Source organism: Mastigoproctus giganteus, chromosome 10, assembly GCF_048544385.1.
Source record: "Mastigoproctus giganteus isolate SK-2022 chromosome 10, ASM4854438v1, whole genome shotgun sequence".
NCBI lineage: Eukaryota > Metazoa > Arthropoda > Arachnida > Uropygi > Thelyphonidae > Mastigoproctus > Mastigoproctus giganteus.
This window is the reverse complement of record NC_143584.1, coordinates 72,837,648-72,853,914: the sequence shown is the minus strand read 5'-3', so window position 1 is coordinate 72,853,914 and position 16,267 is coordinate 72,837,648. Positions and strand designations below refer to the sequence as shown.

At 39.1% G+C, this 16,267-nt stretch overlaps 1 protein-coding gene across 1 annotated transcript in view; it reads right to left on the bottom strand.

Moving 5' to 3' along the window:
• YL-1 (Vacuolar protein sorting-associated protein YL-1) overlaps positions 1-16,267 on the bottom strand; it is a 175,674-nt gene that overhangs the window by 141,156 nt on the left and 18,251 nt on the right. Inside the window, exon 3 of the mRNA XM_090382665.1 lies at positions 8,863-9,015. Within this exon, the coding sequence (XP_090238791.1) occupies positions 8,863-9,015 (153 nt within the window). The remainder of the gene's footprint in view (positions 1-8,862; positions 9,016-16,267) is intronic.

The following is a 16,267-nucleotide window of genomic DNA, read 5'->3' as shown; positions in this document are numbered from 1 at the left end:
CCTGGAGAGATTGTGCAAGGCTCACGGGGTAGAATTTTTTTCAGTGTGGTCTGTGCTTGCTAACAGGAGAGACTGCTTCTACAGAGATGGGATACACTTAAATAGAAAGGGTGCAAGAATATTTCTAATATTTCAAGAATATCTCAGAAACAGCACTTCAAAGTCATCAAATTTATTTACTATACTCCTAGCACTGGCATACATGCACCTGTTCTTACTCTAACACAGCCTATGTATTTACTTGTGTCATGATGACTTGCAGCAATTCTTGAAATCCCCAGCAACTTGCTTTCCAGGCTGGTGCTCACTTGAATAGAAGCAGTGCAAAAATCAACCTCTGCCTGCAGATACTGTTAATCTATTAGTCTCTGAATCAAAACTTTATGAAAGCAAAAACCCTTCCCTTTACCCCTGTGGTATTTACATCTTTAAGTTAATCTCACACATCGGTTCACTATGATCACTGTCACCCAGTGATCATATCTTTATCTGCAAATTCTTAATGCATGAATAATCACTGCTCATAATCACATCAAGAGTATTACCCCCCTCTAGTTACATCTCGAATGTGCAGCTGCAGAAAACAACCATCCAGTAATTTCACAAAAGTCTTGCTAGTGCGCAAGTGACCAACCCACAAGTTCCAGTGAATATCTGGGAAGTTAAAATCTACCATTATAAGACATTCTGATTTACTGGTCTACTCACTTTCTTTGTACAGCTGTTCAATGTACTCGTCAAAGTCATTAGTCTTATAACATACTACTACTCTCGTTTTTGCTTTCCCAGTGCTTATGTCACACCAAACTGGCTCAAAATTGTGCAGGCCACTCATGTCAACTGGATACACTGCCTTAGATTTTATGTTTCTTAACCAACAGCATAGCCTCTCCTCCTTTCCTATCTATTCTTTCTGTACATATTGTACTCCCCAAATTCCAATTCACATTCCTTATATCTGTGTGACATCACATCTCCGATATCTCAACAATATCTGCCTTTGATGTCTTGAACAGCACTTCAAAGTCATCAAATTTATTTACTATACTCCTAGCATTGGCGTACATGCACCTGTTCTTACTCTAACGCAGCCTATGTATTTACTTGTGTCATGATGACTTGTAGCAATTCTTGAAATCCCCAGCAACTTGCTTTCCAGGCTGGTGCTCACTCGAATAGAAGCAGTGCAAAAATCAACCTCTGCCTGCAGATACTGTTAATCTATTAGTCTCTGAATCACTCCCAAGCTAGCAGTTTTCTAACCTACCTAACATTGCCTGAACAGCATCAGCAAATATTGTTGCACCCTTTTTATTTAAGTATATTTCATCCCTGTAGAAACAATCTCTCCTGTTAACAAGCACAGACCACGCTGGGAAAAATCCTAACCTGTGAGCCTTGTGCAATTTCTTCAGCGCCAAATTGATTGACAATGCTCTCATCATATACTATCTCCTATCGCGTCTGGGCAAAACTGAAGACACTTTTAAATTTAACCATAACTCACGACTTTTTTCAACATTAATCTGTACTTATTATTATTATTGTTAGCCACATGGTGCAAGGAAGCCCGAGGCTTATGCTGCATCAGCCAAAAGAAAAAAAAAAAAAAAAAATTCTGAATTACCCCAAGAGAGAAAACAAGAGTCAGAAGGAGAGGGGAATCACCAAGAAAGAGAAGAATGATGATATCCAGCTCAGAACCATGGGTGTGCCAAGCCTATACTCACCAAAGGTGAGACCCCAGAGTTAAACTTGTTAAGTAAGTCAGCAGATCTCCTACACTTAATGTCATTAGTGCCAACGCGTAAAATAATATCACCTTTTGTGCACCTGGGAGACATACCCTGGTCCTATTCCGCCTATCCTTTTTGCACAATATATTTCCCTAACAACTGAGTCACCGACAATAACTAGCTCCTGCGGGACTAATGCATTCTGCTCTGAAGATTGCCGCTATGTTGCCTGATGCACAAGAGTGAGCTGCAGCTTTGAGTTGGGCAGATGAGAGCTTGATGGACCCCCTATTTTAGTTATTACGAGGGCATCTACCCACACCCAAAACTGTCGTAGATGCCAATCAGAATGCTGATTTGGTGCCTAATTTCTTGACATTCTCTGCACCTAGCACACACAAAAACATCCTTCTTGGCTAGATCATGTCCTGTTCCAGAAAGGTCTGCAAACATTTCACATTCTGCATATTTTTTTTAGACTGATGATTTGGAGAATCACCCCCTTTGGTTCTCCACCAAGCCACAGCACTCCCGCTACTTTGTGCTCTTTGCTTTGCTGCTCTAGACTGGGGTATGAATTCCATTTAAATACAATTTAATTAACAATGAAATTTAATAAGTTTAATAAATTTAATTAATTAATTGACAATACTGTACTAAGCTAACGAATTCCTAATAAAGGTCCTACATAATTATGCTATCTAGTTTTACCTTATATTTTATGCTATCAAGTTTGAGATATATATTATGCTATCGATCTATTATACAACAATGCCAGCAAGTTCGAACGGTACAAAGTTCTACCGATACTAAGTAGTATCCTACAAAATCTCTATCTAAATTCAAAATAAACTAAAGAGTGTGACTAGGACTATAAAGCTACTTCTAGAAAATAAATTAATATGACAATTAAGTCAATAAAACAGCAAAAATGTATGTAAAACTTATCCATTTGCTGGAGCTGCAAAATCTCCCAAATGTGGTTATCCTTGTTCCCACATTAGGACATGTTCATAATTAAACAATAAAGGAGAGTTTTCTTTTTTGTAATCCTCTAATTGTTTTAATTGTGTTTGAAAATTTTAAATTGTTTAATTGCACTATTAAATCTGTATTATCATATACATAGCCCAGTGGTCAGAGCGAGAGTGCAGCACGCGTTCCTTGAGTGGACCAGAGTTCAACCCGTGACTACTAAATACGATAAATATTTGTATTGATGATTTATTGTAAACTCTACTGACTTGGTTGTCGTGCCGGAGTATAAACAGAAAATTTATTTATTTATTTATTTAAAACCTTAATTGCTGAAAATAATTCTGAATTTACACCACAAAATTTGAAAATTTCACAGAGTTGGGAACACTCTGACTTGCTAAACCTATACTCAAGCGTTACAATATGTAACTCATGTAAAATTAAGCACAACTGTTTTGTATAACTAGTATTGAAAGACTGGCTGAGTGCTGGATAGGGTAATGCAGGACAGTATTTATTTCTGTTACCACTTTGAAAAACAGCAAAATAGCCAAACACATTTATGAGGACAATGTTAGTTCAGTCCTCAAGCATCATTCCTCATGTATTAACTTGAGAAATAATGAATCTTACTAGCCATTTGATATATGTCCTTCAAAATAATCTCACTGACACCGTATATACTAATTACAACACTTCTGCAATTTCTAGAACATTCCCGACAGGCTTATTTTGTAACTGCTAACAGTTCCTATGATCTTTCAAGGAGGACTTTAAGCTTGGGGTAGGGAAATCACAGAGAGCTAAATCTGGTGAGTATGGAAGATGAGAGACTACAGTGCTGGTGCTTCACAAGAAATTCCTCAATGGAAAGTGCCAAGTGTGAAGGGGACATTTGCCACAAGGCAATCACCAATTCCTGAAACCCACTTTTCCAGCTATTTACACTAAAGAGCATCATGCAATCAGTGTTGTTGTTGTTATTTGGTTTTTAGGAGCATTAGCAACTAAGACCATATTGCTCCGGGTATATGCGGTGGTGATTCCCTGACCTTTCCGCATCCTCCGTATTTGGTGGTCACAGGCTCGAATCCCTGTCTAATCAAGAATTAGACCAGTGTGCTACGCACTGCCGCTGCTGCCCACCTGGCTATGGAGGTGCCTTGCAATCAGTGTAGAACTATTTTATGGTATTCCTAGTTCACTGTTTCACCATACAGTTAGTAGAGTCAGACCTGTATATAAAGAAATCAATCATCCCCTTGAAAAAATTCGTTAAACAGAAATGACCTTTTTGACAGTGAAAAATGCTGTTAATTCAGAAATACAGTAATACCCCGACTTACGCTACCCCGACTTACGCGAACTCGGAGTTACGCGGTTCTTGATTTTTTTCGTTTGGTAACGCTGCCGCCCACTATCTTCAAGGTCGTTTTTCATATGTTATCGATATACGGTGCGACGGCGGAGAATGAGAGCGAAAGATGAACAAAATTCAACTTTGCTGCTTTTATGTTTTTTATATCAGTGAAGGGGAAACACATTTCACCATAATAACGTAAAAACCAACACAATTCCAGCTATCGGTATAATCGCAAATGCAATTAGATCGAGTTTACTACCAATTTATAACAGATTTCACTAGCAGAAACGCAACTGGATTTTTATTGTTTTATGGTAGTAACCCCTAGAAATGTGAGGTGTTAATAGTGTATCTCTGCCTTTATGGTGTTGTTTAGTTGCTACATGCGCGCAGCTTTGTTTATGCGTATCAAGCGTGCCTCCTCGTTTTGTAATTGTGCTTTATTCCCTAAAAATGAGTAAAATACTTAATTAAAAGGTGTGAAAAGGAAGCGTCCTGGTGAAGACACTGCAGATTCAGAGAGAAAAAGAAAAGCAATTATCGATAAACAGAGGCGGACTGGGTCAAAAATTCTTACCCGGGAAAATTTATAGTGGCCTCATACTATGGTTTATGGCCAAAATCACACTGGCCCACCGGGGTTTCCCCGGTAAGGCTTATGGCCAGTCCACCTCTGTCGATAGAGCAAAAATATGAAATTGTGAAACGCTTTGAGCGAAATGAAAGACCATGTGATATTGCACGTGCTACAGGCCTAAATGAAGCAACGGCGAAAAGCACATGACAATTGCAAACTTGACAGGTTGAAAATTGAAAAGGGCTCAATTGTAAAGGGCTTAAAAATTTTAGAAAACAGACTCCAACGAAGAACGCGTTATAGCTACAAAGCAAGAAATAAAAAAATTATTAGCTTGCTACGAAGAAAATTCTGCGTGAAAAAAAGAACGCGCTGTGTCGTCAGACGAATTTGTTAGATTTTATGAAGCCATTGACATCGAAATAACTTTTTTACGTAAGTCATTTGTTTTTTTAATACATATTTTGTATTAATATGTATAAAGAACAGCAATTTTATTAATATTTTTCTTCTAAACTAGTGTTTTTTTTAGTCCTTGGTCCCAATTAAGCAAAATTTATATGTATTTATATGCAAAGTTGTACCCCGACTTACGCGAATTCGACTTACGCGATTTTCGTCGGACCCACCTATCGCGTAACTTCGGGGTATTACTGTATAGTAAAAGATGGGATAAATAAGTGGGAATGCATAAATTTTCTAACATTTTAAACAACTAATTTATTAATACATACATATTAAGAAATGACTATGTACATGATGGCGCACAATATATTAGTACACTTTTAAGAATTATGTCGTAAAATAGTTGGTTATTTTTTTTTTTGGTTATGTTGTACACTGGATTCTACTGTATACCATTCATAAAAAATATCGCATTTGTTTAAACACTCAAATATATTTTCTGTTATATTCTCTTCCCACTGAAGGCCTCGATGCAAAATTTAAAATACTGCCAACATTTCTTGTTTGGAAGGTTTAATATTGCTTTTGCTCTCATTCCCTTTGTTGCCCTCATTTTCATCCAACTCATCGTCAATATTGTCACTAGTTCTTTAAATATGCTCCAAAATGTTGGAGTCACTTGGATATTCAGTTACTATGACATCATTATCAACTCCTAAAAATTCATCAAGAACAATTTCTCCACTGATCAAACCTCGCTTGGAACTCTTCTCAAGATTGCTCAATGTCTTGTAGTACTTCATCCCTCTCATTACTGTTAATTGCCTTTTTAGCAAAACCTGCTTTTTCAAAACAATTCTTAATCATTGTTTCTGTCACATCGTGATTCCACACTTTTGCCAACTCTGATATGCACAACAGGAAATCTATAACAGAATCTATAGGTTGTTTAGTTTCTATTCTCAGTATAATTTTTTTCAGTATGCAACTTCGGTAGTGCATTTTCAAATCCTTGCCCCATTGGTTTAGATGAGGTATTTGGAGGGAAGAAAACAACTTTCACACTGGTAAGTTTCAAAATTACTGAACGAAGGTAGGCAGGGCAGTTGTCGACAATCGATACAATTTTTCTGTTTTTTTTTCATCTTTCTATCGAAATTTAAAATCAACTGTCCAAATTTTTTTTTTCAAAACTGTTTCTTTCCAATTGGTATAGTCTTCTTCGATTGCAACCTCACTTTCATGAGAAAAAAAAACTTTTTCGAGTAAGCCATGGTGCTCTTTAAATTTGTCCAGCCAATCAGAACTGCTCAGAATGTTTTATGCCCCTGAAAAGATGCATACACCATAGCCCTTTCTTTTATTAATTAATGGCTCTGATATCGGTACATTTTGGTTTCGAATCAACTTTATCCATTTAAAAACTGCTTCATCTACATCTTCATACAGGCATAATTTCGCACGCTTCCCACTGGGTTCCGTTTCCTCAAACAATTTGAGAATCGAAACACGGTTTTTCAGAATGGTTGATACACTACTGGCAGGGATACCAAATTTTAAAGCGATTTCTCTCTCTCTTTTTTTAACACCCCCAACCTACACTATTAAGCACTTCCACTTTTTCACAATCTTAGACACTGTTAGATTACTTGCACAGCAACTAAAACAAAACTGAAATTAGGGACCACTTGTACCAACATGTAAACAGAGACAGGTGAAATTTTGTGAAAGTGTGGATGGCTCATTTCTTCTAAACAACAGATGAATGCCCTCTCCTAATTCTCTAATAGGTTGCTACAGCAGAAATCAGGTTAATCAGACCCAATGTCCGTGTCAGGAATATGCCTTAATCTTTGTCAATGGCTGTGGACATATAGATAGCAGTTGACCAGCGCAACTCCTCGGTACAGTAGTTGTATAGGATGTTATAGGTTTTACTTTTTAGCTATTGCTGACCCATTGCTGGGCAAGGGCCTCTCCACTCTCCCAAAACCTTCCATCATTTTCTATCCCATGCCATGGTTGGCCAGGTTCCTCCTGCAGAGTTTTACGGGCACCACTAAACTGTAAAATGTTTTAGCTCTTAATTGGTGCTTTCTACAGCATCAGCTCTATTGAGAAACTTGGGTATGCATTGTTTGCATCTGTAGCCTAAAGACCACAGGTGCATACCCAAGTCAATGCATACCCAAGAAAACAATGCATACCCAAGTCTCTCGAAATGTTTGTTATATGGAAATTTTCTTCATTATAGGGAAACTATTTTCAATGTTTCAAGGACCAAGGGGAAATCAAAAAAGTTCGCTACATAGAAAAATTCGCTATATGGAAGTTCGTTAAAGAGAGGTCTGGCTGTATTTTTAAAATTGTTTCACCGTAGGATCATGCTTATTGTATATTTGATCAGGCTTATCTTCCTTTTTTTGGGTCTTGTAAAAGAATCTTCCAGGGAGAGGAATAGGCCTTTGTTTCCATGTCACAACTATAGATCCACAATTTGTCACCAGCAATGATGGAAAACAAGAAGTGTGAGTGAGAAGCATCACACTTATAAAGAACTTGATTTGAGAGAACTCGCCACTCTCTGATCATTATGAGGATGTTAGGCAAACTTGGCTGAAATGCATCACATTCCCATATCTTGCATTAAAACTGACTGACATGTCCCAGAAGAAATGCCAATTTCACTTTCAGTTTCACAGATAATTAAACAATGATCACTCTTATCACATCAAAAAGAGCAAATGAATCATTGGCAACTGAAGTTTTTTTGAAGCTGAAGGACACCCAGCACAAGAATCACTAAAAAGTCTTTGAATGATACACAGCATATTCTTTGAAAGTTGATTTTAACTTTTCATGGATTTCTATTACACTTTTCCCTAAATGGAAACAAAATTTGAAGCAATCTGCTGCTTAGTAAAATGTGTGTTTTGTCTCATTTTAAAATGAGACAAAACACACATATTAGTAAATTTCAAGATAACATCAATCTCCAAACTTTTTGATCACACCTTATGCAAACAAAGATATCATACTCAACATAATTTAATTTGGAAACATAAAATAACACTGAGGCAAGCTAGATATGAAGGGTTGGCACCAGGCTGCAGTGACTATCATCAACAAGCAGCAGAACACCATAGTATTATCCATGTTGCTATACAAGGAAAGTCTAGAAACTTTTTGCAGTTACTATGCTTTGAATTAAACACATTGCTAGAGTGATAGCATATATAAATAAATATCCTATCACAAACTTTACTGCAAAATATACAAAAATAAGAATTATATAAAGAATGAATTCACCAATTCGGTACCCATCTCATCAGGAACTGCAATGCCTCAGCATATGAAGAAACCTAAAGGATATAGCATTTAAATAATCCCTAAATACCATTTTATCCAAAATATTCCTCCTAATTTCTTAGGTACATTTTCTGTGTTGCATTTTTCTTTGTTCAATAACTTACAACTGAGAATGAAGTAAAATATAAAATTATTATTTATGCTACACAAAAGGAGAAATTATACTTAACTCCTTTGGAAGGCATACCATTACTTTTCTCTCCCCCCTTACCATAATGGTAGAGAAGTGACAGGAAGGCTGTACATATTTTACACTATAATACACTGAAATTAGAAGGAATATTTTGAAAAGTACTTATGCTTACTGAGACTAATTTAATTTTGGTAAATAAAATATTCTAAATATTCAATTAAATCAGCAAAGAAAAATTATATGCAGAAGAAGAAAAAAAAAAAAAAAAAAACCACTACAGTATAAGTATGGAGAACTTCACCTTGTATGCCTTGGTCACAACTCGTTTCTTTCTTTTTAGTTCACCCTCTGCTTCTGTATCAGATACAGGTTCATCATTTTCATCAATTGAAAAGTCTGAATCAACTTCATCACTTTCATCCTCTTCTGTTTGATATTCATTGTCTCCTTCTTCCTAAACAAAAGAAGTATTAAGCATTATTTTATCTTTTGTAATAGATAAGTATAACAAAATATAATTCAGTCAAAAAATATTATACATGATTAAAAAATGAAGCACTGTCTGTAAGACTTTCAAAAGGCATAAAAACATTTACAAGATCTAAAAGCTAAAACTTGAGGATTCAGAAACTGCCAGTGGCAAAACTAGCAGGTCAGCAATAGAGGAGAGAGTCAAGGGAGCCTAAACAATTAGTGTTGTGTTGCTTTTAAAAAGCACAGAGAACCCATTCATAACCTTGCAAGAATGAGCAGAATTTGTAGTCTCGCTACTGACTGTTAGCTTTGACTACATAAGCAGACAGTTTATTCTAGCAGTCAGCAACAGTGACAAAATATAAACTTCCTGAGGTTCATGCAATTAGCCCTCACCCCCAATAATTTGCATCAGTATCAGCCATATGGTGTAAGGAAAAGGTTAAACCAGCAAAGAAAATCACTATCAGTGTTTTAGTGTAACTCATTTACACAGTTTGTAAGTATATCAATGCATGTAGAAGGCAATCTCTTTTTAAAATCAAAGGATCAAAGCGAATTTTAAAGACTTATTAAACTAACACCTGACTAGTTATAAATGTGCATCAAAGAAAACGCCGACCGGGCTAGCCAGGTGGGTAAAGTGCATGCCTGGCAACGCAAAGGTGTAAGGTGTATTTAGTGTCAGACGGCACCAGGGGTTTCCCCCATCTCCGTGTTGCTTTCATTGTGGGTGTACCAGTTCACTGGGAAATGCCAGAGATTTAAAAGTGTGTGGGCTTTGTATCTGTATGATGTCATGTACCGTTGTTCATCTGGTTGTTTAGCCGCTGGACCCCATGCTGAGGCCCAACGTTGCCCCACCTTCGCCCTGTGGAGGCAGACCAGGAACCCAGTAGTTTTAGTTTCACTCTGGCAGGTCCTGCCACCTAATTTCCTGAGATTTCAGAGGCTAGGACCTAAAAAAAAAAAAAAAAAAAAAAAATGCGCACGCTCTTTTATATGCACGTACGTACAGACAGATACACATATCCATCATCGTAGGTTTGATGATCATTAGGTGAGGGAGATAATGCTCGCATAATAAAGGCCGAAAGAATGCGCGAACGGGAATTTTGACATAATTAAGTTTTTGTGTGTGGTTCGCTAGCATAAAGATAGAGTGGGTGGGAGACTGAAGGCTGGGGGGGGTTAAGGCAGAAATATGGGGATGATAGAGTAGGCAACCCCAGAAGTCAGTGAGGCATGCCCATGCCTCACCAGGAGAAAGTAGGAGGTGCCGGGGAGGGGGGGGGGGCATCCCACCACCGGCGCAGGGGAGGGGGTGGAAAGGCAGCAGGCAAGGGAGCCCGGTGAGCTGAAGAACAGATGTTCTTTGGTTATAATGGTAGTGGGTTGTGGGCTGCGGCCATTTGGTTTCTCCTCGTCCTCCTCCTCGTGAACAGTGCCTGTGCGTAATCCGAGAAGGCTTGATACTCCTCCTTCGTGTCTAGGAGGTGATGTTCTTGTCCCTGTGGTAAGTAGCGGATTCTGGTGAGTAAAACACCACATAGGTCTTCATAGAGCCTGCAGTCATACATTAGGTGCTGCCAGCTCTCCAGCCCCCTGCAAGTGCAAGTTGGATCAACCTGAATCCCAAGTAGAGACAGTTTGGCATTAATCGCTCTGTGTCCAGTTAAGAGGTATGTTGCTTGTAGACCTGGGGAGAACCAGCTGGGTGAGGTTGGGTAGTTTTGTTCAATATTGGGTAGAAATTTCTTTGTGATCTCTCCCTTTTGAGAGTTCCACCACCTTTCCTGCCATGCCTGCTGCAAGTGAGTTTGTATCCTCTTCTTTTCCACATTTCTGTTGCTGGTTAGGTCAATAGTGAACCCCAGAAAAGTCTGTGGGGTGCCTTTGTCTAGGTAGTATAGTAGGCCGCGTTGTATGATTTCTAAGTCCAGCGGGAGAGTGCCTGCAAGCACTTGCAGGGCGTGGGTGCTCACCATGCGGCAAGCGCGAGTGATGGTTAGGAGGATGGATCTGTGAATTTGGTCCATGATACGTCTGTTTACTGCTGTTGTAGTTTTTTGAAACCATGCGCCGGATGCGTAGGTGACGATCGGAGTGAAGATAGCTTTGTAGAACAGTTTGAGGACTCGCTTTTTCAAGCCCCATTCTTTACGTGTGACCCTGGCAACCATGGCTGCGTAGCGTCTTATTTTTTTACGGAGATATTTCAGATGGTCCTGAAACGACAGGTTTTGGTCCAGTACCACGCCTAGGTATTTCAGTTGGTTGGAGAATTTGATTGTTTCCTGTCCAATTTTTATTTGCGGAGGCCGCCTAAGATCAAGGCGTCCCTTTAGCAGGATGGAGTTTGTTTTTGTGGGAGATATTTTGAGTTGATTTCGGTTTGCCCATTCTTGGAGAGTGGTCAGGGCCCGATTTGCGAGGACCTCTAACGCGGCTCTTGAGTTTGCTGTATCGTCAGAATGAGGTCATCCGCGAATGCCTGAGATTGTACTTCATTGAGATCGATGTTAAGAAAGGTGTCCAAGACAATATTCCACAGTAGTGGGCCAAGGACCGAACGTTGAGGCCAGCCCCGATAGACATGCATGGAGAGTGTGCCATAGGGGGCAGTGACTTTGATGGTTCTGTTGCTTAGGTAACTTTTGATGGTGTTATAGAGGTTTTCCGGCATGCTGGCTTCGTGCAGCCTCGCCAGGACGTTTGGCCACCAAAGTGAGTCGAACGCCCCAGTGAAGTCCACAGCTATCACTAGGAAGTACTTTATATTACATCTGTTTACTTTGGTCAGGAGGTGAGTTAAGGCGTCCACGGCGGAGGTTCCCCGCCTGAAGCCGAATTGGTTTGCTGAGGCCAGGCCTGCCTCCCAAAGGTTGCGGGTTCGAATCCCGGCTCGGGCTTGGATCAGAGTAAAATGCAAAAACTTTGGGAGGTGCATTATGGCTACAGAAGCCGATGCGCCAACAACTAACAAAAAAACTTTTTTTAAAAAATCATAGAAAACTTCAGTGGATTTTGTTTCATGTGTTTTATCATTTTTTGGTTCGAGGCTATGACCAGTCCAGACAAAGAATTTTGAGCTGTTGGAAACGTTTTTTTTTTTTAATTTTTGTCAACCTCTTACAAAATGTGCTACTTGTGTGATGTTTATGAACCTGTCTGGAATGGGATGTAATATAGCCAAGGGGATGTCTTTGTGTGTGTTCAGTAGTAGTAGTAGTAGTGGTGGCATGTGATGCAGAAAGCAAGCGTATGAGCTTATGCAGCATCAGCCCAAAAAAAAAAAAAAACAAAACAAAACAATCCCCTCTAAATATTTGTCCAATACCTCCTTAAATTTATTTAACCTATCAACTTCCACATCGACATATGGAAGTTTGTTCCAACAATTAACCACCCGCTGGCTAAAGGCAAATTTCCACACATCTATTCTACATCTGTTCTTCCTCAATTTCAATTTATGCCCCCTTAGGTTCGTAATCTGAACAAGTGGAAGAATCCCATCAGAATTCAGCGCTCAACCCATTCAAGGCCTTATACACCTCAATCAGATCACCTCGCAGGTGCCTAATTTCCAGCTGCTGCAATTTGCAGAACTTAAGCCTCTCCTGGTAACTGGTAAGAGGATCCCTTCATTCCCCTCACCAATCCTGTTGCCCTTCTCTGTACACTCTCAAGCAAATCTACATCCTTCCTAAAAAGAGGCCTCCAGATCTGCACGCAGTACTCAAGGCGTGGCCTGACCATTGCCTTATACAGAGAGACAATCACCACCTTTCCTTGCTAACAAAATTCCTGTATAACATTGACAACATCCCATGACCTGCCCTGGCAGCCTGTCTGCATTGCTCAGAAAACTTCATATCTGACTGCACAATTACTCCCAGGTCTTTTTCATTATCTACCTCCTTAAGTGTAGTACCACACAGTTGGTATGTTTCTCTAGGGTTACTTCTACCCATATGCAGTACTTTGCATTTTCCAAGGTTAAACTTCAGTTGCCACTTCTCAGCCCATCTGCCCAAATTTTCTAGATCCTGTTGCAGTAACATAGTGCCATTACTGTCATTAACAACCCTGCCAACCTTTGTATCAACTGCAAACTTGGACACTAAGCCTGATATACCTTCATCAATATCATTGATAAATATACAAAACAACAGTGAACCCCAACACTGAACCTTGTGGGACTCCACTAATAACATTAGTCCAAGAAGAGCAGCACCCATCGATTACCACCCTCTCTCTGTCTTCTCCCACTCAACCATCCTTTTATCCATTGTAGCAACTTACCCTTAATACCATTCTGCTCCAATTTGTACAGTAGTCTTCCATGTCAACAGTATCAAAAGCTTTCCTGAAATCCAAGTATATGATATTAAAATTATTTTTTGCATCTAGTTCCTTTGTAACCATACCATAATATCCAATCAAATTTGTCAGACAAGACTTTCCTTTAACAAACCCATGCTGTGTCTGAATTATGGCTGCAGTCTTGTCTAGATGATCCTGCAATGCTTTGTTAACCAGTGACTCCATTATTTTACCTGGAACAGAAGTCAAACTAACTGGTCTGTAATTACTCGTGTCACCCTTCGATCCCCTTTGTGAATTGGGGACACATTTGCACATCTCCAGTCCGTGGGGCCTTCCCCTGAGTCCAAGGATGCTCTCATAATTATGGCTAAGGGTTTGCTTACTTATCTTGCCGCCTCCTTTAATATAACAGGATAGATCCCATCCACCGCAGGTGCTTTTCTTATGTTTAACTTCAACAATTTTCCCCCCACTTTGCTCTCATTTATTACAAAATCATCAATAAGTACCCTGCTACAATTTGATAACCTTCTTCCATTTTCAAACCTTAATAATTCCTCATGTGTGAATGTAGATGCAAAATACTCATTCAGTTTGTTTGCTATCTGAGCAGGATCATCAACAGTCGAACTATCAAAGTCAAGTGGACCGATGAGATTCATCCCCTTCCTTTTAGAGTTTATATAAGTAAAGAAATCCATGCTGTTTTTCTTAGCATCCTTTGCCAAAGATTTTTCGTAATCTGCCTTCGCCTGCCTAACCTCCTTTGTGACTTGATTAGACTAGCTTATATCATAGGCTTCTGTGTCGCCTGATAATTTATATGCATTCCATGCATTTTTCTTCTGTGCCTCATTAGTTCATTTGACAACCATTTAGGCCTAAACCTTGAACAATATTTCTTAATTGGTACGAAACGTTTAGTAGCTTCCACTATTAATTCCTAGAATGCTTCCCACTTAGAATTTGCTGTTGGTAACATCATCAGTTGGTCCCACTGTACAGAATTTAAAAACTGTCTGAGATCACTATAGTCACCTTTATGGAAGCAAAATCCTTTCCTTTACCCCTGATGGTAATTATATCTTTAAGTAAATCCCACATCAGTACACTGCGATCACTGCCACCTAATGGGTCCTTTATCTGCAAATTCGTAATACACGAATGGTCACTGCTGATAACCAGATCAAGAGCATTACCCTCTCTGGCTGCCTCTCGAACATGCTGCTGCAGAAAACAATCATCCAATAAATCCACAAAAGTCTTACTAGTGTGCGAGTGACCAACCCATAAGTTCCAGTCTATCTGGGAAGTTAAAATCCCCCATTATAAGACATTCTGATTTACTAGCCCACTCCATTTCTCTGTACAATTGTTCATAGTACTTAATCGAGTCATTAGGCCTATAACACACTCCTACTGTTATTTTGCTTTTGCAGTTATGTCACACCAAACTGACTCAACAGTGCACTGTTCATCTATATCAACTGGATGCACTTCTTTTGATTTTGTTTTTCTTAATTAACAGCATAACACCTCCTCCCTTCCTATCCTGTCTATCCTTTCTGTACACATTGTACTCCCCAAATTCCAGTTCTGCATTCCTTATATCTGTGTGACACCACGTCTCTGAAATCCCAACAATATCTGCCTTTGATGTTTTGAGCAACACTTCAAATTCATCAAATTTATTTACTATACTTCTAGCATTGGTATACATGCAAGTATACATATACCTATTCTTATTATTAGTTACCCTAACACATCCCATACACCCACCTGTTTCACAATGACTGCTATCAGTCCCTGAAACCCCAAACACCCCTCGCTCCATGCACACTGCTTATTCTAATAGAATAAGCAGCGTCACTGCAAGAATCACCTTCACCTCTGCTTGCAGCTACTTTTAACCTTTAATCTGTGAATTTCCCCAAGCTAGCAGTTTTCCGACCCACCGAACACTGACTTGATAACATCAGCAAATATTCTTGCACCCGTTCTATTTAAGTGTATCCCATCCCTGTAGAAGCAGTCTCTCCTGTTAACAAACACAGACCAGGCTGAAAAACGTTTTATCCCTTGAGCCTTGCACGTTTCCTCCAGGGCCAAATTGATTGACAAGGCTCTCATCATGTACTCCCTCCTATTGTGTCTGGGCAGAATTGCAGACACTTTCAAATTTAACTAATAATAAGAATAGGTACATGTATACAGTCAGTCCTCGTATAACACGTGTTTACACAACACGAATTCGATCATATACGATTTATAAATAGGGGAATGATATCGTATATAACATGAACCGAATTCGCTTATGCACAATTCACCTTTTTGTTTACAAGAAACGGCAGTCGGACGTGGAATCACCCCAACTGAACGCAACACGATGGGAATGAAGAGAAGATTCTGAAAATGTATTTATGTTTTTTATATCACTGAAGGGGAAACACATTTCACCATAATAACGGAAAATTCCAGCTATCGGTATTATCGCAAATGCAATTAGATCGAGTTTATTACCAGTTTATAACAGATTCCACTGGCAGAAACGCAACTGGAAATTGTTTTTATTGTTTTATGGTAGTAACCCCCAGAAATGTGTGCTTTAGTAAAATGTGAGCTAGTGAGGTGTTAATAGAGTTGTCTCTGCCTTTACGGTGTTTTTTATTCAGTTGCTACACGTGCACAGCTTTGTTTGTGTGTGTGTGTGTGTGTGTGTCAAGCATGCCTCCTCATTTTGTAATTGTGCTTTATTCCCTAAAAATGAGTGAAATACTTAAAAGGTGTGAAAAGGAAGCGTCCTGATGAAGACACTACCGATTCAGAGAGAAAAAGAAAAGCAATATCGATAAACAGAGGTGGACTGGATCAAAAATTCTTACCCGGGAAAATTTGTAGTGGCC